The sequence below is a fragment of the Aulostomus chinensis genome, chromosome 3 (assembly GCF_037954235.1).
Source record: "Aulostomus chinensis isolate RoL2024-O1b breed Wild chromosome 3, RoL_Achi_v1.0, whole genome shotgun sequence".
NCBI lineage: Eukaryota > Metazoa > Chordata > Actinopteri > Syngnathiformes > Aulostomidae > Aulostomus > Aulostomus chinensis.
In genome coordinates, this window is record NC_141322.1 from 24,005,223 (window position 1) to 24,029,427 (window position 24,205).

The 24,205-nt window shown below is 43.3% G+C and overlaps 2 protein-coding genes across 4 annotated transcripts; both read left to right on the forward strand.

Annotated features, from left to right (window-relative positions):
- The first annotated feature begins 1,431 nt into the window (after positions 1–1,431).
- On the forward strand, positions 1,432–13,115 carry ipo9 (importin 9). Its single transcript, XM_086199855.1, has 24 exons — positions 1,432–1,991; positions 4,259–4,320; positions 4,450–4,536; positions 4,636–4,837; positions 5,094–5,182; positions 5,717–5,803; positions 5,982–6,101; positions 6,290–6,390; positions 6,490–6,548; positions 6,667–6,818; positions 6,905–7,003; positions 7,215–7,321; positions 7,419–7,558; positions 7,705–7,867; positions 8,670–8,896; positions 9,091–9,239; positions 9,426–9,554; positions 9,633–9,908; positions 9,999–10,165; positions 10,268–10,401; positions 10,490–10,609; positions 10,955–11,065; positions 11,186–11,262; positions 12,192–13,115. Exons 1-24 carry the CDS (start codon positions 1,832–1,834, stop codon positions 12,300–12,302), a joined length of 3,129 nt encoding a protein of 1,042 aa, XP_086055981.1. The 5' UTR covers positions 1,432–1,831; the 3' UTR covers positions 12,303–13,115.
- Positions 13,116–15,146: 2,031 nt separating this feature from the next.
- shisa4 (shisa family member 4) lies at positions 15,147–24,010 on the forward strand. 3 transcript variants are annotated; one of them, XM_086199857.1, is made up of 6 exons: positions 15,147–15,518; positions 16,936–17,113; positions 18,892–19,028; positions 19,107–19,298; positions 20,128–20,283; positions 20,720–24,010. In XM_086199857.1, exons 1-6 carry the CDS (start codon positions 15,407–15,409, stop codon positions 20,758–20,760), a joined length of 816 nt encoding a protein of 271 aa, XP_086055983.1. In that variant the 5' UTR covers positions 15,147–15,406; the 3' UTR covers positions 20,761–24,010. The 3 variants fall into 3 exon arrangements, 2 of the variants coding, with proteins under 2 accessions (XP_086055983.1, XP_086055984.1); XR_015112126.1 differs by having other exon boundaries at positions 15,149–15,518; positions 20,123–20,283; XM_086199858.1 differs by lacking the exon at positions 20,128–20,283 and having other exon boundaries at positions 15,152–15,518; positions 20,720–24,007.
- The last annotated feature ends 195 nt before the right edge of the window (positions 24,011–24,205 follow it).

The window sequence follows — 24,205 nt, forward strand, 5'->3', positions numbered from 1 at the left end:
TGCACCGCACTTTGTCTCTTGACTAGGCCAAGAATTGTAAAGTGTGTAGTGAAAGTGGAAGCTCAGGTGAGACTACACCTGTTAAAGATGGAGGAGAGGTTTCACAATCAGCTGAATAAGAGTACGATTGCAGATTGTTTATCTGCCTGGTATTGCACCACTTTTATCCAGTTACGTACTGTTAGAAAACTGACATGTGACACGGTAAAGTACATTAAATGGCCAGGAGAGCACCGTTGACCATATTACATTAAACCCTCCCATATATTACTGGATACTGCTTTTCACACAACTCTTTTTTTCTTTTCTTTTTTTAATCTTAGCTGCAGCTAAAGTTTTCTCCAGTTCCTTGCATGCATTCATACATTTTACAGGTGCGGGGAAACAAAGTAACACATGGACTTGACAACATTTTGACTGCTAAAGGTTAAAGTGAGAGACCAATGGGATTAAGCCCTATAAAGCACCCTGAAGGCTCTTTAAGGGGGGCTGGAGCCTATCCCAGCAGCATTCGGGCGAGAGGCAGGGTTCACCCTGGACAGGTTGCCAGTTTGTCGCAGTGCCATCAGGGGCTCGGTATCTTGCTCAAGGATACTTGATGTGGTCACTGGGGGAAGTGAGGATTGAGCTAGCAACCCTTCGGTTACTAGACGGCCACTCTGCCTCTGAGCCATGTGGCCTCTAGGCTATATAATGTGCATTGAACTTACAAGTATACCCTTGATGATATCAGTGCAGGTGAATGGCTGAAATTAGACATAACAGTTGCACCATTGATAAAAGCAGGAATCTGATGTAAATCAGGTAAGTTTTACATCTTTTTGACACTTTTAATAGTGTGATTTTCAAGGTTCAAGTCATAATATACTGCAAGATAAATACCACGATGGTATCCCTCCGCGCCACAAGAGGGAGGCAGAGTGTGAAAATAAAGAAAAAAAGGGACAAAGTGCTTCCTCCAGTTTAGTGCCCGCCTCTTCATAGGATGTCAAGCGTCTTACCAGTGCTGCGTCCGAATTGCCAAATGGCAACGTACGTCCTACCGCTACAGCCTACTTCAACCTAAACACGGCGGCACCATTCGGGCATCCAAGAAGATTGGTGGTGAAGCACGACCTTTGCTGCCAGAGCACAGATGCCGCAAATAGGTAGACAGCACCAACGAAAGCCCCCACCTGCTGGCCTGGCTGTCGTACTGCACCCCACTCTGAACGCACCTTTCACTCATTCTCTATTGTTAAGCACATTAACGCACCTGTAAAGGTGTGTTCACACCGCGTCGCGTTTGGTGTGAACACACCTTTAGTCATCAACAATGACTATAAATGTTCGTGCTGCATAAGAATGGGAGACTGTTGGTGGCGCAAACTTGGCTTGCGGGTCCACAAGTTTTTAGGGGACGAAGAAGTCGTCCGTGGTGCATTGTGGGCCATAGGTGGCTCCGTAGGATGCACCTGAACCCATGAACCGACATACAATGTGGGCGTGTTTAGGCTGGAATTTAGGTTGCGAAGTTGGTCGCTACTCGCGCCAGTGGTGGTGTCGGACAGCCTACGACCTACTCTGCGACCTACGATCCGACCTACTTGGCAATTCGGACGCAGCAGGGGTTTAGTTGACTAAGGTAAAATTGAGCCAGCCCGACGTACTCCGGTACAGTAGGTGGCGGTATACACAATAAGTTTGCAAGCTAATAAATAAACACAAAGAAGAACAAGTCCCCGCCTCCGCTTTTCCATGCATTGGCGCGCTCCGCCGCTGTGGCCGTGGTTTTCTGCTCCTCCCCGGGTGGTGGTGTACTGACTCTCCAGCGGGTGAAAACACAACAGGCATGAGTGCGGTGGGTAGTAATCGGCCAGGTTCGGCCGCCGGCCCGGTTCAGCAGGGACTTAAAGAGGCTCTGATTGAAACCCTGACGGCCATCCTCTCCCCGGTTCAAGAAGTGCGCGCCGCCGCGGAGGAGCAGATCAAAGTGCTGGAAGTAACAGAGGGTGAGTTGCAGGTCTCCGGTTCGAGGCTAGCAGCCCGGGTGTTGTCGCACTGCAACGGCATGGGCCTGTGTAGAGACATGTGGACACCGCTGCATTTGTCACAGCTAACTTTTGACTGCGTTAGCCTGCTGAGCGCTAGCTTACTGTCCAAATATTAGCCGGTGTAAATGTAGCTAACGCTAGGCCATGTTGTCAGAAGTTAAGTTAGTTAAGTTAGCATCGTGAAAAACGTGCTACCCGCTCCTCGTCATTTTTTTTCAGCAAAAGCTTCCTTCACACAGCTCAAGACACGAGTTATTCAAACACACCTCAAGAACAACCATCAGCTGGTTAGACGCGTGTCTTAAAGTCAGCTTCAAACTGTCATTTTGGTGGTGTTTTCCATGGATGTAGCCAGCTGTCAGGGTAGCTGTAGCCCACCGTCCCGAGCCTCCAGCTCAACAGTCCACTAACGTCTCTTAGAAGATGCAGAAGCCCCCGGATAAGCTTCACCCAGCTCTCTGCGACTGTGATGGCGACAATATCTGATCTCCTACTTCACTCTGTCGTTCGTATCATTTGGCTTACGGTCGATGTAGTCATTGTGGGTCTGACCAAGTTTCCCGCGAAGCTGCTTCCCAATGCGTGGGTCATCTCCCATGGATCCCGCCTAACACGCTGCCTGCTTCCTGCATCAGCACCACCGGGGCCACGGCAGCAGCTCCACGCTGGTTGTCTGGACTTTTTTCTGTCACTCCAGTTTTGCAACCAGGAGATGAAGCAAACATGAGGCGTTCTTTCAGAAACTCATCAATGCTTCTCTCTATTATAGTAATAAACTAAATGAACCCCAGTCCTGTCGACTATTGAAATTAAATCATTCATCTCCATTAATGATCTGCGAGTCAGATCTGACCTCCTTTCAGAAGTTCTCAAAAAGGAGATTTTATCATTGATTTAAAAAAAATTAATACATAACCTGCAGAACTTGGTTGTTGGAATCAAGTTCACTAAAATTGTGGCATGATATATACTTTATGCCTCATAGATAATCAAACCAGGTGAGAACAAGAGGGCACAGTTGCAGCAGCGACATCACAAAGGTAAAAACGTGTGATGCCTGCCTGGAACCCTGAGAAAGTTGTAATGCCGGAGGTTGCATCAAACAAGCAAGCGTTTCATGTCATGCAGTGTATTTTTGACTAAACATACATACATGCTACATATGCCAGTTGAATGACCAGTTTCATTTTATTTTACAGTGACAGAAATTGTCCTTTTTATAATTGGTGTTAAAATATGCCTTGAATTTGTTTAAATTTGAATGATGGATTCGTGTGTGCCAGCCCTGTTCCAGTAGGATGGGGAGGGTACAGTAACAAGTGTCTGTAGCGTCCACACGTCCATTGTTTGTCCCAAAACGCGCCCCGGTCAAAGGCTAATTGTGCAGGCTGTCTGTCGACTGTATGGCAGCGTCGCAGCAGGGCAGACCCTCTCCCCTGGCCCCTCTCTAAGGCTGCCACTCGCTACGATTGTCAGCAGTAACATTGTCTTCTGGCGCCTGATGTCACTCTTAGTAAAACCCAGCCAGAGAGTGCTGGGTCAGAGCTGAGGTTGATGCTGATCCTAAACCAGCTCACTCTGCACGCCTGCTTCTCTCTCTCCGCTTGTTTGTAGCTCAGGAACCAAATGATGTCAGTCTTGTAGTTACTTGTTAGACTGCGGTGTGTTTGTCGTCCCCCCCCCCAGTTATGCTGGCATAGCATGGCTTTGATTTCTGGGAACAGGAAACAACAGGTGACAATAAATCAGTCAGAAAGAGAAGTACTTGGCCACTCTGTTCAGATGTTCTTTATAGACTAAACTGTTCATCATTAAAAAGTAGTTCAATAAAGTCAGATTTATCAGTGATGAACAAATCAATAGTTGCCACCCTAAACCTAAATGCATATTTAAATGTTAATAGTCAAGGGATAAACCACAATAATTTGGTTTCTTTGTTGATTGGGATTGAAATTATGCTTTAATTCAAACATATTGGCACGTTTTTCCATTTTTTTGGTTTTTGTTTTGTAGATCAGTCTCAACTCCTAATTTAATCTGCTGTTATTCATTGCTGTGCAAAGAAGAACTTAAAATTTTCTTGGCGGTTCGGAGTTGGATTGCTTTGGTCTTATTGCTTGACATTCCAATTACATCTGGCCACACCATGTATTGTAAGATGTGTTCTTATCGTTCTATGGATTGTCCCTCTAATTATCCTCCTGGATGATGTACTCATCTTGTAGAGTTTGGTGTCCACCTGGCAGAACTCACAGTCGACCCTCAGGGAGCTCTCGCCATCCGTCAGGTGAGGGTGGGGTAGAGGATGGGGGTCAGGGATAAAATAAGTATCTTTCAGTAAATGCACATTGTGTTTATCCATGACTACCTGCATCACTTAACCCCAGTGTGTGTGTGTGCGTGTGTGTGTCTGCAGCTAGCATCAGTCATCCTGAAGCAGTATGTTGAAACTCACTGGTGTTCCCAGTCAGAGAAGTTTAGGCCTCCTGAAACCACAGACCAGGTAGGAAGGCACCTTCTGCTCTCTTCTTTTGTGTTTTAGCGGCGGATGTTGTACGCTAGTTTAACATGAAGCTAAGTGATGGCCGACTGCCCCCCTCAGGCTAAAGCCGCCATCAGGGAGCTGCTGCCCAGTGGCCTGCGGGAGGCCATCAGTAAAGTTCGCTCCAGCGTAGCGTATGCCGTGTCAGCCATCGCCCACTGGGACTGGCCGGAGGCCTGGCCGCAGCTCTTCACCCTGCTGATGGAGATGCTGGTCAGCGGGGACGTTAATGCTGTGCACGGGGCCATGAGGGTCCTCACAGGTGGGGAATACATGAACACTCCAGGCAGCACTGTCTATAGATCTTTCATTCTTCATCATTCTGATCCCAGATTAATTAGAAAACAGTGACGTTTGAGTTCATTATCTAATTGTCAATATTATTTTCTTTTCGTTTGTCATCAGACTGTCCTGTTTCTCTGTCAAGACACAAACAACAAACCCTTTGGAAACCAATTCTTTCTGCAGCTTCTGCGTGCTACTTTTAGTATATGTCATAATCTGTCGTGTGTTTCCAGAGTTTACACGAGAAGTGACAGACACACAGATGCCGCTGGTGGCTCCGGTCATCTTACCGGAGATGTACAAGATCTTCACCATGGCTGAGGTACTTGACAAAGAGCACTCAATAGAGCTGCAAACCTCCAGCCGGACCAGCGTTCCTCTTCCTTTGCTTTTAGGATTTTTTACCATGCGAATTAGCTCATTCCCAAAGTGTGACTCGTTCTTCTGTGGCGCGTTCCCCACCTCTCCGGCAAGTTTCAAGAAAATCATTGTGGTAGTTTTGGTGTAATTGTGGCCATGTAACCTTGCTGGAGGATAGGATATTTGTATAATAGTGATAATGTTAATAATAGTGACAAAAATTCAACAAAACAGACATCGTAGAGAGAGATGTTGGCAGGCCGTGAAATAAGTTGTCTCTAACTGTGAGATGCTGTCAGTTTTCTGACAATTTCATGTAGGATGTTTTTACAGTCGTTGAAAATCAGAGTGAGGAAATGGCTGTTATCATTCTTTGATTCTTTGATGACTGAAAGCACAGATGGTTATTGTGTTGAGGAAGCTTGGAGGGAGCAGTTACCCTAAGTGTCTCATTCATAATGGGCCTGCAGTTCACTCTGTCTCCTGACTGTTGCAGGTGTACAGTATTCGCACCCGATCCAGAGCGGTGGAGATATTCACCACCTGTGCCAACCTCATCTGTGCGATTGAAGAGCTTGAAAAGGTGAGCAGCCGTCATGCAAGGAACTGAATTTATGCTCCATTCAATTATTGAGTGAGCTTCAATCGAGGCCGATTAATCTGCTTCCTTCTGCTGAGAATCAGCAAGGTTTTAGCCTACAAACTACAGATTGTAGTGACATGTATTTAACTCTGTGTGTGTGTGTGTGTGTGTTTTTCAGGGTGCAGCTAAAGCTTTGATCTTCCCTGTGGTGCAGCAGTTTACAGAAGCGTTTATACATGCACTGCAAATGCCTGATGGACCCTCGTCTGACAGCGGCCTGAAGATGGAGGTCCTCAAGGTGAGTGCCGTTACAGAGGCACAGAGTTGGCAAATTTTATTTCATTATCCGCTGCGTTTTTCTTCAATTGGATGATGGTAAAGTACGAAAGTTGTTTAACCTCATGTGTGAGTTGTATCACAATTGTGGCACAGGGTTGTAGAGACTAAATACTGAAGGCTTCAGACGTGTATTTTCTCTCCTCGTAGGCAGTAACAGCACTGGTAAAGAACTTCCCCAAACCCATGGTGTCGTCCATGCAGCAGATATTACCCATCGTATGGAACACACTGACTGAAAGTGCAGCTTTATATCCTTGACGCAGCAACTGCAAAAGTATTTCCACTCATTTTACTGTGTGTAAGAGAGGAAATAACGCATGAATATTGACCTTAACCGCCATGTCTACTTACGTTAGAACGGAGGTCAACTACACAGAGGACGTGGATGATCCCGTAGACTCAGATGGTGAGCATCTCCTCTCACGGCTGCGTCAGTCATGGTGGGAGACGCTTGACAAACTCTGACCAAATTTACTACAAAAGCATCTTTCGATGTCTTTTTTTTTTTTTTTTTTTTTTTTCAGGTGAAGTTTTAGGTTTTGAGAATCTGGTATTCAGCATCTTTGAGTTCGTCCACACGCTGCTGGAGAACAACAAGTTCAAGAGTACAGTGAAGAAGGCTTTGCCCGAGCTCATCTATTACATCATCCTCTACATGCAGATCACTGAGGACCAGGTGAGACCTAACTGCAACACCTGTGGTCCAAGTCACTGGATGGAAGGTTGTGGTGGTCGGTTATTTTACTTTTTCTTCGTTTACAGATCAAAGTGTGGACAGCGAACCCTCAGCAGTTTGTAGAAGATGAGGACGATGACACCTTCTCCTACTCTGTCAGGATCTCTGCTCAGGACCTGCTGCTGGTGAGACTCGAATCAGTCAGGCTGTTGGCTGTTCAGAATTCAATATTATCATTTATACATCCAACCTGTTTTGATCCAGATGCAGGACAGAAATCTATGTCATCTCAGTTGAGATTGATATCCAGATACTGAGTGGGACCCTGAATTGTGGAAGGTGTGAGGATTCTGCGTGATTTGACTGCCAGTCTCCCTTTGACCTCTTTGTTTACAGGCGGTTGCTGCTGAGTTCCAGAATGAGAGCGCTGCAGCTTTGGCAGCAGCAGCAACCAGGCACCTCCAGGAGGCCGAACAGGCCAAAAACAGCGGCAATGAGCACTGGTGAGGAGAGACTTCTCACCTGCACTTGGCTCTCTGGTTATACGCCGGTAAGACAAATACATCTTCACAACCTCACGTTTGTTAACTTGTTTACCAGGTGGAAGATCCACGAGGCCTGCATGTTGGCTCTGGGCTCAGTGAAAACCATCATCACAGAGAATGTGAAGAACGGCCGTATTCAGTTTGACATGCATGGCTTCCTGGCCAGTGTAATCTTGGCCGATCTCAACCTGGCAGGTTAGTCAAGCTTATCTCACAAGACTTATTTCAACTTCTCCTGCCCCATCGCTAGTAAAAATCCGACACCCATTTAAACTGCCGCACAGAACAAAACTCGTCTAGTTCTTCACAGTGACGTTTTGTGTTTCTGTGCTCATACCTAGCGGCGTCTCCCTTCCTCCTCGGCCGAGCTCTGTGGGCAGCCAGTCGCTTCACAGCAGCAATGTCTCCTGAGCTCATCCAGCAGTTCCTCCAGGCTACTGTCAGCGGCCTCCACGACAGCCAGCCACCCTCTGTACGCATATCTGCAGTCAGGGCCATCTGGGGGTGAGCAAGCGTAGAGCATTTAACCTTGATCTTCACAAACGCATTTGAAAACAACAACTTTTTATCCTCATATTAGTTTTGTGATCCAACACAGCAAGCATGAACATTTCAAAGTGAGAGGCCACAGAGCAAGCTGTGAGGGCGCCACCCTGCTCCACGCTCAGGCTCATAGTCTTTGCAGTCATCGCTTAAGTTTGAATGATTCAGGACTAACTCAGAGAGGAATGGTAAATGTAGTCCTCTGTGTACTCCAAAGATTATGAGGTTGTTTCTTTTCCACAGAAAGTGGTTTCACATATACGTGTTATTGATTATTAGCTTTAATTTCCCGCAGAAGTAAAACCAGATCAGTAAATGATTGTCAAGTTAAGAGCAGGGTCAGGATGAAGGCGTTTTCCTAGTTAATAAAAACATTACAGCAATAAGATATTATGTCAAACGTGACGCTCAGAATTTGCAGTGCTCTGACTTTGATCTTTAACTTCGCATTTTCCAATTTGAACCAAAAAAATGCTTTGAAAGTTAATTCCTGATTACTTGGAAATGAAAAACAACAGAAAACTGTAATGACAAAGTCTTATATCGTGTCAAGATGCGTGGTGAAAGAAAAACTTTACTGACACATCTTGTTTCACCAGTTGTAATTATATCTGTATATTCTCATGATTAACTAGATGAGCTCATCTATTTAAAAGAAAAAAAAAGACAAATGGGATGACAGCCAAGCACTGTTATCAGTGGATGTTGTAACCTCGACCACCTTTATGTTTATGGCTGCGAACCTCTCCTGTGACTTCTCCAGCTACTGCGACCAGCTGAAGCTGTCAGAGAGCACCCATGTGCTGCAGCCCTTCCTCCCCAGCATCCTGGAGGGACTGGTCCAACTGGCTGCTCAGTTCAGCTCTGAGGTGCTCACCCTCGTCATGGAGACGCTGTGCATCGTCTGCACTGTTGACCCGGCCTTCACCACCAGCGCCGAGAACAAGATCTGCCCTCTCACCATCGCTATTTTCCTTAAATATAACAACGGTACGGACTCCTCTCCTCAGATCGCCCTCATCTACTCGGTCGCTTTGAAACTTCTGTCTCTGTAGTTCAGCCATGTGTGTAAAGGCAATTTGATTTCCAGCATCTCTCTCTCTCTGTTTCTGGAGTTGTGCCGTACTTTGCTCAAGTGTACCAGGTGTAACAGCCCCTGCCTCCTCCTCCTCTGGTCTCCTCAGACCCTGTGGTGGCATCCCTGGCTCAGGACATCTTTAAGGAACTGGCACAGATTGAAGGGTGCCAGGGTCCCATGCAGATGCGCCTCATCCCCACGCTGGTCAGCATCATGCAGGCTCCCTCAGATAAGATTCCCTCTGGACTCTGTGCTGTAAGTAGCAGAAAACTACTACTGTCAAGATTAGCCTGATGTTTCGTGTGAATGGATTCATCATCCCAAAAAGACGGAAAGATATTGCAGCACTGTGACAAGTTGATATCTCTGCAGTTGTACTCTTATCCATTAAAAAAAAATGTCCCCCCACTCACTTCTCTCTTTCTCTGCTGCACCATCCAGACATCCATAGACATCCTGACCACAGTGGTACGCAACACTAAACCGCCTCTCTCTGAGATGCTGGTGTGCCAGGCTTTCCCTGTTGTGGCCCAGTGCACGTTACGCACCGACGACAACACTATAATGCAGGTAAACACAGCAGTGTGTTTTTGTTTTTAGTGTGTTTTTAGTCAAGTCTGTCATGTGACACTTTGGTTCTCCCTCCAGAATGGCGGTGAGTGTCTGCGGGCGTACGTCTCCGTCGCCCTCGAGCAGGTGGCCCAGTGGAGGGATGAGCAGGGCAACAGCGGCCTTTGGTATGTAATGCAGGTGGTAAACCAGCTGCTGGACCCCAGGACCTCAGAGTTCACAGCCGCCTTTGTGGGCCGGCTGGTGTCTACTCTGATCTCTCGGGCAGGAACCCAGCTCGGGGAGCAGCTGGACCAGATCCTCCGAGCCATTCTGAGCAAGATGCAGCAAGCAGAGACTCTGAGTGTCATGCAGGTTAGAAGGCAGAAATGCAGACACGTGCATGTTTGGTGAGTACAAGAACAGAACATAACCGTGTTTTCCTGCTCCTTTTCTTCTTTCTAGTCCCTTATCATGGTGTTCGCCCACCTGGTTCACTCCCAGCTGGAGCCACTGCTAGAGTTCCTGTGCAGCCTGCCTGGCCCGACAGGGAAACCTGCCCTGGAGTTCGTTATGACAGAGTGGATGAGCAGGCAACACCTCTTCTACGGACAGTACGAGGGAAAAGTCAGGTCAGACAACTGTTTCCTTAATGCAGGTGCTCCAAATGTGGCTTTGTTAGTTTGCTTAGGTAAAATATACAGAGGTGAGATGATTCTTTATCTTCCCTGCAGTACGGTAGCTCTCTGTAAGTTGCTGCAGCACAGCCTCAACACGGACGACAAACGTCTCCAGGACATCGTGGTGAAAGGAGAGGAGATCTACACCCCAGAAGATGGCATTCGCACTCGCTCCAAGTCTGCTAAAAGTAAGACCCCAAACCAGCCTCTTTGTCCTATTTACATTTCATGCGTGGTCGGTGCCGTCTCTGTTGACCGAGAATGCCTCCTCCCCAGATCCAGAGCGGTGGACCAACATTCCTTTGCTAGTGAAAATCTTTAAATTGATCATCAATGAGCTGTCAACAGTAGTGGAGGCCAACGCCAGCCGGACGAACGCAGCAGACTGGAGCCAAGGTGAGGCTCACATACTCCCGTCAGGCTCAGTCATTTGAGGGACCATGTAGGCCATGACACGACTCTCAACTGGTATTTTAGAAATACAACAAGAATCTGCCCACAGCGTGTTGATTATTAAGCCTCTTTGCACCCTGCTGTACCTGGACAAAAAGACAAATTCACCCCCAAACATGTTCTTAATCGAAAGCCTTTGTTTTATTTAATATGAAGTTAAAATCATCCAACGGCAAAGAAATGCAGTTGCAGGTGAAACTCCCTGAGGCGGCACTCAGGGCACCTGATTTGAGCACCAGTCTTTTGCTGCAAACAAACATGTCAGTCACCAGCTGTGTTTTGTCTCAGATTCCAGTGGTATGTGGGAGGAGCAGGAGGAGGAGGAGGGCGAGGAGGATGATGAGGACGAAGGACTGGCCGGGCAGCTGCTGTCTGACCTCATCGCCTCCAACAAATACGGTACAACTATAACGTTTATCATTGCTTTCACGAATCTTCAGTCGGTGGCTTTGCTTGATTTTGTGTTTAGGTTCATCAAATTATGTTTCTCAAATATAAAAGTGACTTTTTGTTTTACAGATGACGATTATTACGAGGACGATGATGAGGATGATCCAGATGCCTTGAAAGACCCCATATATCAAATTGACCTGCAGGTACAGTGAAGGATGAAGCGCATAATTTACACTCCGCTGATGATGAGCAGCTGCTGTTTTATCATGTAACCTTTTTTTTTCCACTATCAATGAAACAAAAGGTCTAAATGAAATACAATTTGGTTGTTGTGAAATACAGTTTAGTAACCCACAAAATAAGAAAAATGAAGAACCACAACTTGGAAGTAAAAATGTACCCAGCAACAACAGCAGACGGTGCCCACAAGTCAACTTCAGGTCGCACAATGACCACAGTTAATAAAACGCAGAAGAGTTATTATATTGATGAATGAAGGCGCAAATGCAGCAACTTTTTTCATCTTTCATCAAATTGTATGAATTGACAGATCCTTGTTTACATTTCTACTTACTAAAATACATCTCTCGTTTAGAATTCTATTGGTTCATAATTTATTCTTTTCATCACCGAATAAAGTCAGCGATTATAAGTGGAGGATGAAGTGAAACTTTAAAAAAATCATGTAGAAATATCAAAATAAGAAGAGAATTTGTAAAATTATTCAAAAAGGGAAAAGGCAAAATATAAAATACATGTTTTTTTTGCTGTTGTTTTTTTAAAAGTGTAATAGTGTTTTTAGATGTGTTTTTAAGGACATGAGTTTCCCGCATGTGCGTCACTTTCAAACTCCAGAACTTTTGTCTTCCACTTCCACACACAGCTTCTGCAGCATGGCGGCGTCTCTGTAACGCCGCTCCAGAGAGTGAATTTATGCGGCATCTGACAGCCGTGGTGTCCGTGTACATTCAGCCACTGGAGCTGTGAACAAGCTGTTCTTTTACTCAGACACTGATTCTGCTCTTTCTCAGATGTGGAACAATCGGCGGCGTTGTATTTTCTCCTTGTGTGAGAGCTCCGTGTCACTCTGACATCATCATAATTGACCTGCTCTGCATCCTGTGTGTTTCAGGCCTACCTGACAGACTTCCTGACCCAGTTCGCACAGCAGCCCTGTTACAGCATGTTCTCAGGCCACCTCAACAACGCGGAGAGACAAACGCTGCAGTCGATAGGCCTTTAGCATTGCCCTCTGCTGCCCCACGCCATTGTCCATCTGCTACGCCCAAGCACCCTCTTCTCTCACCCCTGTTACTGCTCTCATGATGAATTTACAAAAAAAAAAAAGACAACTTGTTGTAATGGCAGAGGAAGAGGGTGGGATGCACTTAAAATTCCCCTGTCTATCCATACTTGTAATGGGATGAAGGACTTTGCAGGTCCACTCCTGACGATGGTCGGCGGTCCGTGTGCAGTGGCCTGTCTTCTTCCCCGCTGATATTTTAAAGAAACCTCAGACTGGACACGAGGCTTGAATGAGGTCAAGGCTTCAGTGGGACAAGAATCGGACTGTTTTTGCCATGTCCCCTTTGTAACGTAGCCTGTTATTTTTGTGTCTCTGTATAAACAGTGAAATCAATGTTGCGGAAAACACTTCCAACAGACACTGAAGGATAAATTTACAAACATCCTCATCTTTGGAGAGAAACTTCGACGGCCTTATATTCCAGAAAACGTTGACTGTTCCTAACAGGAAATGAGGAGTTTTTAGTCCAGCTGTCATGTCTCGTGGGACGGTGGGTATTTGGGAGTTAACACTGTTGCCATGGTGATTCACAGCCTTGTCATTACCTTGTCCCCATTGAAATTTGGGATTAAAACATTTCTAAATATCAATTCTGAAAGGGCATTTTCAGATTCATCTTTTCTGTCCCACCAGCTGATAATAAAATGTATGTTTTAACCATGTTTTTGCATAAAATCTTAAGTTTAAAACTGAGAGATCATGTTTCCACCAGCTAACGTTTATTTGTGCTGCACACCTCATTTTGAAGAAATAAAAACGGTAACATTTGTCTCGGGGTGCCTCCTCAATAAGGAGGGGCCCCTCGAAATTGGGTCCTCCAGAGAAGATTAGCAGGTCTCCCCCCTCACATCAGGAGCTCGTCTTTAGATGGCTTATGAGTTTATTTCATATTGAATTTTTTTTTAAAATTGTTTTAATAGTATTGCTTTTTTTTTAAACGTCAAAAATACAACGTAACGCTGTGTAAACAAAATCAAATTATGATGTGCATGTGAGAGGGATCAAGTCATGGATATAATTTTTGGTGTGTACCGTGAACGCTGTTGTCCAGCTCAAACTTTGATTTCACCTTTTAAAATTTGAGAACAATTTGAAAAAAAAAAAGTCCCGAGACAAACAGAAAACTGCACAGAACATCTTGTACAGTCCCATATTTTGTCGTGCGTGATCAGACCTGCGGGATGAAATCCTCAAGTGTGTTTCACTGATTTGGTCTCAGGCTCCTGATTTTGTCCATAATGGATCTCTGCAATGGTTTCCTGGGACAACACCTGTGTTAATCCCACCACAAATCAAAATGGCTGCCGTATCGTTGGCCTATAACAGGTGTAACTCTGACTGTCCTCGGTGTAACTACTTCCACAATCATAGCTGAACAATCTGTTGAGGTTTTGCTCAATTGACACCAAAATTTCTCCTCTGTATCTTCAGACGGTCCTCTTCAAATGATCCTGATAGATTTTGGATTCATCTAAAACTGACCTCACCTTTGTGAATTCTTACTAAACCAATCTTCAATGATCATCAAAAGAAAAAGTTTTCAAGTCCTAGTATGGAACATTTTCAGATTTATATCTATGAAAACAGAATTTTCTTGAAACTATTGACTACAGAGATGTTGGGTTTCTGTTCCATTTGACATGTACAGAGCAATCAATCTGTGAAAAAAGAAATTCCAAAAATCTCTACATTGTCTAGATGGACACAAATTCAGAGAACTGTCATGACAACTTGAGTCTTACCTTCACAAGGAAAAAAAAAAAAAGGAAGGAAAGTCAGAAAATATTTGGAGACAATAGAAATTTGCAGTAGACTTGGCTCGGATACGACAGACTGACTGAGATGAAGATTTATTTACTTTAAACATGTTTATATTGTATTGAACTATGTAGCTGCTCATTAATGATAGTTACATTTCATCTGGTCTTTTTTTTTTTTTTTAGATGGATTTCTCTTTTTAACAGATATTTCATTGAAAATATGCTGGATATTTGCCGGTAAAAATCAGTGTGAACAGTGAAACATGTAGATGTCTGTTGGTCATTGAGATGTGTCGGCTAAACATGTAATTCAGTTTCCTAATTTTCACCCTTCTCCTAAACGACATTTTCCAATTGGTCTCCAGGTTCACCACAAGAGGGCGCTCGTATCAGCCTGACTCATGTCCTGCGCACCTGCCTCACACAGATTGTGACTGGAAGGTTGTTCTCTTCTGCATCTGCGTGTTTTACTATCAGAACAGAAAGGATGCTCCGTGTACTGATGATGGTGCATCTCTCTCTCTCTCTCTCTCTCTCTCTCTCTCTCTCTCTCTCTCTCTCTCTCTCTCTCTCACACACACACACACACACGCAGGCTGACATGTTTTTGTGGTGCTACCCTTCTTCACTATGTATCATGGATGGGGGGGGGGGGTAATGCGCTCTGACCTGCATTGGGTCTCATGGCTCATTTACATAATCGTAAATTGTATGAAGAAGGCGTTTTATTATCGCTCCACCTCATTAAAATGTATGCGAGGCAGACAACGGTTATTAAAGTGACGGGAGGCATAAAAGGCTCACTAAACCGTATTCTAATAGGCTACTTTAATAATAAACGGGTAATCTAAATCTATCCGAAAATGTTAGTGACCCCCTGCTCTTTTAGTAGCTTTTTTATTGTTGCTGAGACCAAAATGAAAGGGTTCAATTTCCAGAAGTGTTCAGCAGAAAGACTATCCAATCTAGTTCTTCCTACAAGTATTTTCTCACCCTTAATCTGAAGAGTGGCTTAATTCCGACATTTTTCAAAGACATGAACGCACCACCCATCCAGTCCCGGGTGAACAGCGTCACAGCCGCGATGTGTCATTCTACGGATAAATTACTGATCGTCAACGCCGCCTAAGCAGTTTCCCAGCCAGGATAATGTCTGAGTGCGACCGTTAGGTTTTTGGGTTTTGTTTTTTTTTTTAGTTTTGGTTTTTTTTTTATTTTGCTTTTAAAATTTCCCTGCTCAACCTTTTTTTTCTTTCCTTTTTTTCTTTTTCTTTTTTTCTAATGGTCCTTGCTCGGCGTGAATCCAGGATGAAGATGCTTTTTCCGGCGGGCAACATGTCTCTCTTCGCCTCGACTTTGGTGCTACTGACTGTCGTCCTCTGCACTTCTCCGGGTGAGATTATTTTATCCAGGCCCCGCTGCTAGCTAACCGCACCACCGTGCGCACCGGGCGTGCGTGCGTGCGTGCGCGGCCGTTATTTGTTTCAACAGTCTGTCTCATTAATAATGAAACACCTGACGGTCTCCCCCATCTTGCACTTTACAGCCAACACGGTGCTTTAATTTATTTATTTGGCTCTTTAACTGTATATGGTGACCTCCATGTTTATCTTAGGCCTCCTCAGCTATGAGACTCAACCATTGTGTCCTCTTACTGTGCGCTATTTGTTTAAATAGGATAATGGCTCACTTGCTCGGAAATTTATTGAAAGGAATATATTAATTACTGCCTCTTAAGCAAAAAAAAGAATGAGTGAATTTTGAGCCCACGCTTGCTGTTAAACAATATATTTTTAATCAAAATTTAACTTTTGTTTGTGACGCTTAAATGGAGTTAGCGAATTAGTTCACGTCGTATAAAGTAACAAAAAAAATACTTGCATCCATCATTGTGGCATTAAAAGTAGTAAATTTAAAACTCCAGATAGGTGTGGAGAGTTATTGTAGTAACTGTAAATGGTGATATGTAAATGGTAGCAGCTTTCATGTGGTCATTAAAAAAAAGTGAAAATCAGTGTGATTGGAAAAAAGCAATTTAAAATTCTGGGAAAGTTTTTTTTTTTAACCTTTGTGTCACATATAGATGGCATAAGCAACTATTGAGAAACTGACACACGAACAGAGATTGTTTCATTAATCAGACAAATGTTATGTGAGAATGCTTTTTTTTAAACATTTTTTCACTGTTTTTTTTAAATAATTGCGCAACAGCATAAAACCTCAGGCCATAAATCCTAACGATCCTTTCCATCTCAATTTTACTGTCTTTGTTGCATGTTTATCTTTGACACAAGTCAAGATGTCTCACTTAAAGATACCATTTTACAAACTAAGCTGTGTGAAGCATTTAAAACTCACTCATCCATAATTACTTTGCCAATTTTGCTTAACGTGGCAAGCTCCTCCTGATCTTATTGTGTGAGAATAAACATTAGTTGTATTCGTTTCCTTTCTCCAGGGGTCATTTCAATCTCTCACTTGAGCTCGCCTGTTCTGAACGTGCGCCTCTGTCTAGTAATGCATCACAACTGTTTATGGCATAAGAGAGAAGAGTTAATACATGTTGGGTGTAAATATTTGTGTTCCTCTGAAGGCAGAACAAAGCAGAATCTGTAAAAGAACAGTCAGGACATTTCTCTCCCTGAAAATGTGTGACATAACAAATACCGCACGATGTCATTCCAAGTGAAAGATGCTTTTAAAAAAGAACTGCAGTTCTGATCACTCTGTCCGTCTCTGTATGTTCTCTACCCTCTCTGATCTTCTTCTGGGGGGGGGGTCACCCTGCTGTGTACTATCTTGATTTGCAGTCAGTGGGAATGAGGACTGTCTGTGGTACGTGGATAAAAACGGCACCTGGCACAACGGTTTCGACTGCCCTCTCATCACCTTTTGCTGTGGGAACTGTCATCGGCGCCACTGCTGCCTGGACGCCTTCAAGATGATCACGGAGCACGAGCAGAAACGCTGCATGTTCTTCCATTTCAGGTGAGGGCAGCAGCAGGGTTTCAATCTAATTACCTGTCAGCACCAAAGCTGAAGTAAAAGCCACTTAATGTAACAGACATGTAGAACATTGCAGCAAAACAACAACTTATATTTTGTGTGTGGACTCGGTCTCTCAACACCTAACGTAGTAGCTCATGTTGGAGCAACCGGGCGATATCTAGAAGTGATATTTTAGCTTGAAAAATGAGGGTTTTTTTTGCACATTCACTTTCTTTTGATCCTAACATTCTCTATTCCAAGCCTCTCAAATGTGAGGATTTGCTGCCTTAATCTTCATTATATAATTGTAAATATAATCTCTTTTGGTTTTGCACTGTCGGTCGGTTTGCAAACGTCACTGTGGGGCTCAAGTTAACAGATTTTTTCTAACCATAAGTAGTAAACACAGCCCTTCAAGGAGAAAAAGATCAGTTAAGTAACCCAAAAAGAAAATGTGATCACTAATGAAGTGAGGATATAAGGAACTTGCGTTGAATAATTAAACAGTTGCCGGGATAAAGTGACTTGACAGTATTTTAAAGGAGCATATCAACTTTTTATGAAATAGCTTTATTGGCCATCCTCCTCAGAGACGGACAAAAAGCTAGATGCCCTCCTCTGTGTGTGCAGTAGGAGGCTGAGACCTCTCTGACGGCTTGTTTGCTTAGCACAATGAATGCTAGTCGATGAACAGGTTAGTATACCTCTGTCTAAAGTAACTAAATATACTCTTCTCCAAAACAGTCTTTGTTGTTATAAATACAGCCAGGGTTCTGCATAACACAAGTGATGAAATACCAATTTAAAATTGTGACACTGTAATTTTAGAACTGGCCGGAACTACTTTCCTGACGAGCGCAGTGATTTCACACTGCACCTCAAAAGCCCTATTTAACTTAAAGGGTGACTGCTACTATTCAGGGCTGACGTTGTAAGAGCGGATGATGATTTCTGGAAAAAAAACAGGATCCCGACTCTTATCTGATTGATGACTTTTGACAGAGGTATGCTAACAGTTACCACCCACTACCATACATTGCGCTAAGCTAACTAGCGGTCATCTGATCTCTGGGGGTTTCTAGATCCGCAATGCGCACACAGAAAAAGCATTTTAGCATGTTTTCCAAATAGCTGGTTTGTTTCTCTAAATATGGAATGAACATATTATAGACAAAATTAAGAGCATGCCAAGGAAAAATTGATTGGAACTGTGTCAACACAAATAGCCCTGTCCATCTCCACTAAATGATGCTGTAAATGAGCAGCCTGCTCTCTCAGCACATCAGTTGCGTTTGACGAAACAATTCTGCTTCCATCCCACCAGTGTAATATCTGTCAGTTTTTCAGCCTCTTTGGGTTCAGTGTTGGTTCATCAGCTGTAAGGGGTCATGATAATGCTGAACCAAGCTAATACTTGAGAGGCTGCAACATGGCAGCTTTTCTCTGCAGCACAAGAAACCATCCATCATTTCACAGTAACGAGCAGACAACCTACAGCTTATTAAGCCCGGCGGGAGATCAAATGAGTGGGTGGCCGAGGCTGAGATTAAACTGAGACAATGAGATGATGGAATCGGTGAGAGAGAGGGAGAGAGAGAGAGACGCTTCGAGTACATCATGAACTCCGATGTGATTTCAGGGTCAAACAGTGAGAAAAGCCTCAGTTAACTCCACTTTAATCTCCTCTGAAGTGAGTTAAAATTAGCAAGATCGAAGGGAGGAACAACATGTGGCTGGATGATCAAAGCAAGATAGATTCTCTCTGCCTCTTCTTCCAGCCCCACCACCTTAGCTGGCATCGCCTCCTCCATCCTCCTGTTTGTGGCCATCATTGCAACGATGGTCTGCTGCTTCATGTGCTCCTGCTGTTACCTCTACCAGAGACGGCAGCAGAGAGGCAGGACACCTTATGATGGTAGGAACTTTACTCTGACAACACACGCTTGTCCATGTAGTTCTCCTTCATAACCGTCTGCATGTTTTTGACCCACAGCCCAACAGATCCCCATGGCCAGCTATCCAGTGGAGCCCATGTACGACGCTTATGGGAAACCACTGGGACCATCTGAGTATCCGCATGCAGGTTACCCAATGGCACCCCAGTACCCCGGAATGCCCCCTCAGTACCCGATGATTCACCCGGGACCTTATCCCCCTCACCCGATGGATCCTGCATACAGCCAGGGTAAGACGAAGCGCTTGTTAATCTTGTGAGAGACAAATACTTTATTCATGAGTTTCTTTTCACTCACATAGCCTATAAATAACATACTGGATGTTTTAGGAACTGAGGGACGCTGTGTACAGATGTCTGTGCGTTGTACTCACATGTCTTCAGGTTAATTATTTTCTGTCGTAACTGGGGCTGACTGATGTGGGATGTTTGGGGCTGATGCTTCTATTTGGAAGTAAAACATTCCAATAACCGATGATTTGGCTGATATTTAATTAAAAATATAAATTGTGTGTGAGACGTAGACAGACATTATATGCATAAACACACATTTTTTTGCAACGATCCCTCAAATATGATTCAAACACTTCTAACAAAGATGGACACTGGAAGAAGAACATTTTACTGATTAACAATAAATAACCCATCCATCCATCCATCGTCGTCTTCTGCTTATTCCTTACTAGTAAGGGTCGCGGGGGGGGGGGGGCTGGAGCCTATCCCAGCATCTACGGGCAAGAGGCAGGGTTCACCCTGGACAGGTCGCCAGTCCATCGCAGGGCCAACATACAGAGACGAACAACCATTCACACTCACATTCATACCTACGGTCAATTTAGAGAATCCAATCAGCCTCGTCCCCAAATTGCGTGACGGTGGGAGGAAGCCGGAGTATAATAAATAATGGGAAAATGAAATGTGTGCAGCACAAGAGCACGGTGCTCTCCTGGAAAAACGGCACAAGGACACATCTTCAGGTTCACATCTGCTAATAGCAACTGATGAATTGCTAATATTGCTCAAATTCCCTCTAATATTTTAAATCTTATTGTCAGTGCAGTCAAATTTTCTAGAGCTGGAGCAACAGGAATTGCACACCACCCTCCATTAGTAAACCTGGCACCATCCATTGGTGCCTCCAGTAATGCTACCCAGCTAAGATGGATACCAGCCAGAGAAGGCGACGCCGACGAGCAGCATGACATTTGTGGTGAAGGTGAAGTCAAATAGCCTGTGGCACACTGCAGAAAACAAAAGACTAAGCCTGTCAGACATAGACCAGGACATCGAAAAGGGCACTTTGGTGGCGGTAACAAGGGAGGCACAAGTGCTGCTCCTTCACTTTGGTGCCTGTAACCTTTAGGTTGCCACCCCACCTCCCATTCCCCATACCATTGCAACAGTATTTGTTGGATTAATAATTGACACATTTCAGTTGTATATCTCGTATCCTTGGAAAGTCATCGAGACTGTATGTTTGTATGAAGTCGTGTGGCAACAGTGATGTAAACTATTCAGGCCTAAATCTCATACCTAAAGAAAAATAACCATTGCTGTCTTGTATTGTGGCCTAGATATGAAGCTTTGATTGACAAGTGATTGTTGGAATTCTTTAAACCGAAACCTGGCATGAATTGTATCTTCTTTTCCAGCCCCTCCACCTTACCCTCCTCCTCAGTATCCTGGTCACTGACGGGCTCGTCTGCACTCACTGGGAAGCGACAGCAACAGCAAGAACTGACTGTTAGAGGAGAAGGCAGCAACACTGTCTCACACGCCCCCTACATCTACATTTACACTCAAGCACACACTCATAAATGCTACATTTTGACTGGATAGATGAAATATAATTGGAGGCACTTTAAGGGTTTTATGTTCTATCTTATTTACAACTGTGTCCCACATTTCTGGAGTTCATACACCAGTCAGAAACCTGATGCCTGGAGTGAGGAGATATCGGGGCGGTGTGTCGACAACGACAGTGCTGCCTAAAGACATTCCCCTCCCCAGGCTCATTCCCTTCCCTTGACAGATCAGAAGGATAAACACAAGTAATATTGCACTCCCTCTTTGTGTATTAAAGGGAAAAATGTTCCTCACATTTGTTAAATTTGGATGCCGAAAGCTGCATCCCAGGTCATCTCAGTGGCTGATCCACATTCTCCAAATATGGTTACATAATGTAATAATCTGTATTTGATGTTCCTTTTGTTATGTGATAGAGGACAACTGTGACATCGATGAATAAGGGATGCATGTTTGATTCAAAAATAAGGTGACATGTTTGGATCATCCAGTTGGTCAGAGTGGAATTTATGATACTTAAGATTCTCTGTAAGAAGGCTTTAGTCACCTGTTAGTTTCAGCTTTGTCTCCTCTTTTTCCTGTCTGACTCGACTTATTACATGGAGGTAGTATCTTAGCTGCACCGTTTTATTGTAACATCTCAACATCAGCATGCTACCCAGTCAAAGTATCTGTCTTGCTTCTTTTCTTGTTTCAAATGAGCTAGTACTGAGTCTCTAGACTAATCCCATAATGCCAAGTAGGATGTTTTACTGTGGCGTTCTTGTTCGATATTTTCTTCTTGTAACATATCAGGTCAGGGAAGATGCAGGTCTTGCTGCTTGATTTAAACAAAGTGACCCGCCTTACAATAATAAACCATGAAACAAAGAGATTAACTATTTAAATACATATTTTGTAAACCTGTTCTTCAGCTGATTATTTTGTAGTATATTTAAAATGTATCATTATTGTAACAAGATATGACATTTTAACATTTTTGGCATTCAGTTACGTATACGATTGACTTTTACTGTGAAATGCTTCTCACCATCTGGACGAGTTACAAAGCCAAAAATCACAATTGTGCAAGTAAATTTCATTGAGCAGCTCTTGCAAAAGGTTCAACATTTTTGGAAAATATGCTTATTTGCTTTCTTGAAGGGGTAGATGATGAGATTGATGCCAGTCTCTCATGCAGAAAACTGCCATTTAAGCATAATACAGAGACTGGAGACAGAAAGAAACCGTTAGCTTGGCTCAGATACCTCATAAATCCTTGGCCAAGAAATAGTGTAATACATAACCTCTTAAAAATGGTTAATTGTTGTCTTTAGACAAGTAAGCCACAACATGTTCATTATTGCACTTTACAGGTCCTGGTATGCCAATTTGCTTTAAACTAAGCTAGGTGTTTCCAGGCTATGTGCTAATCTAAGCTAACGGGGTGCTTGCGCCAGTTATTTGATTATCATACGAATGTTAGAGTGGTATCGATCTCCTCATCTAAGTTTGTGTATTTCCAAAATCCCTTCAAGTTTCCCCTTCCAGATCTGGGCTCAAGTGAGGTCAGGGCCTGTAATCTGTGTATTTACCTGTAGTTGTATCTAGTTTAGCATCTTCAGCAGAATATGGGAGGCCATTTGAAAGATATCAGAACTTTAGCATCACACTCATCACAGGGTTTGGAACAGTTAGGATCTGACTACTGCTGCATGGGTCATATATATTCAGGTTTAATATTGAACATCTAATCCTTAATGTCAAATTAGGCGCATAATTAAAAGCACAATGAAGTCTGAGCTTTCTCGGTCTTTTCCTCGAGACTGACTGCTGCATCTTTTGTCACTGTAAATTCATAAAGTCCAAAGTTATTCCTGGTAGCTGACTGCTTAAATTATTCACTCCATTGGCAACATCCAGAATAATTGGGCCTCTGTAAAGCACAAAGAAAACACTGGAATTTCCTTAAAAAGATGCTTTCATGTGTAATTTGACAGACATTTGATCAATGGCATTTCTGTTAATTTGTGCCTCTTGACCATCTCCATAAGTGTGTTTAATGAATTTGACATGAAATAAAATAATAAGATGGATTTTTGTATGTCGTCATATGGATGGTATGACATTGTAATATAATGTGAGTGAAAAGTTTCTATTTCGATTAACATAAAATTTAACTTTGGAATGTAAAAAGAAATTTGTCTGCTATGTCTGTCTTTATTTTAACTTGCAATTTATTTCCAAGTAAACCACTGAAAGTTTGAGTGACCACTTGGTGTGGTTTTGTGACATCTAGTGATGAGGTTGCAAATTGCGGATACCCGTTCCATCACCCCTGCCTTACTGCTCCCTTTCCACTGGCCTTCACTTCGTTACCGTGGAGACATGTAAATAATTACACAAACAGTGAACAGTGTGACACAATTTGGAACCTGTATAGTTATTCTCATATTCATATTATATCTCATATATTAATATTACATGTATGGATATTATATCATACACACTAAAAATAAAAACAAAACAATATCATATATTCAGTTTTTGCCAATAAATCCTTCCTAGTATTACAAACAGGTCCTTTAGAAAACATTTCTTGTGCTAAGCTCATTTTGACCACCAGATGTCCATGTTACACTCCAAAGAAGAAATAAATGTCCAGATGAATCAATGCCCCTAAACTGTATCGCATATCACTTTTGAACTAGAGCTTGTTTTTGTGCGTGTGTGTGTGTGTGTGTGTGTGTGTGTGTGTGTGTGTGTGTGTGTGTGTGTGTGTGCTTATAATGACGTATTTGTGAATATTCTCAGTCATCCAGGTCATCCTAATTCTCAAAAATGATCAATAGAGGCAACTGGACTCACCTCTTGTAAGTGAAGACGTTTCGCCTCTCATCCAAGAAGCTTCTTCAGTTCTAGAATTCTGGTGGCAAGTATCAGGTGCAGAAGTGTTTATGATGACATTTAAAATATTTGTATTCTGGCATTTTCACATCCTGCCTGCACACATGCTATGATTCCTCTGGTCAAAGTTTGTTACTGTGGTAAAATGAGTAGAAGATGAAAAGGCATAAAGTTAAAGATGAAAACCTCAAATCGAGCTTGAGTTGTTGTTTTTTTTCATTTTATTTTAGAGACAAATCTTGTGGGCTAATGAAGTTAAAATAGAACATTTTGAGCAAAGCTAGGTTGAGGATAGCATTTCTCAAGAATAAATGTTCCTTAATGGTGTCAGTATTTCCCAAGTTACCATCCAGCAAGCTAAACATTTGCAATCGGGCATTCCTTTTATCATCATTTTGAAAAATGTAAAAGAAGGAAATAAAGCAATTATTCCTACATAAAATATT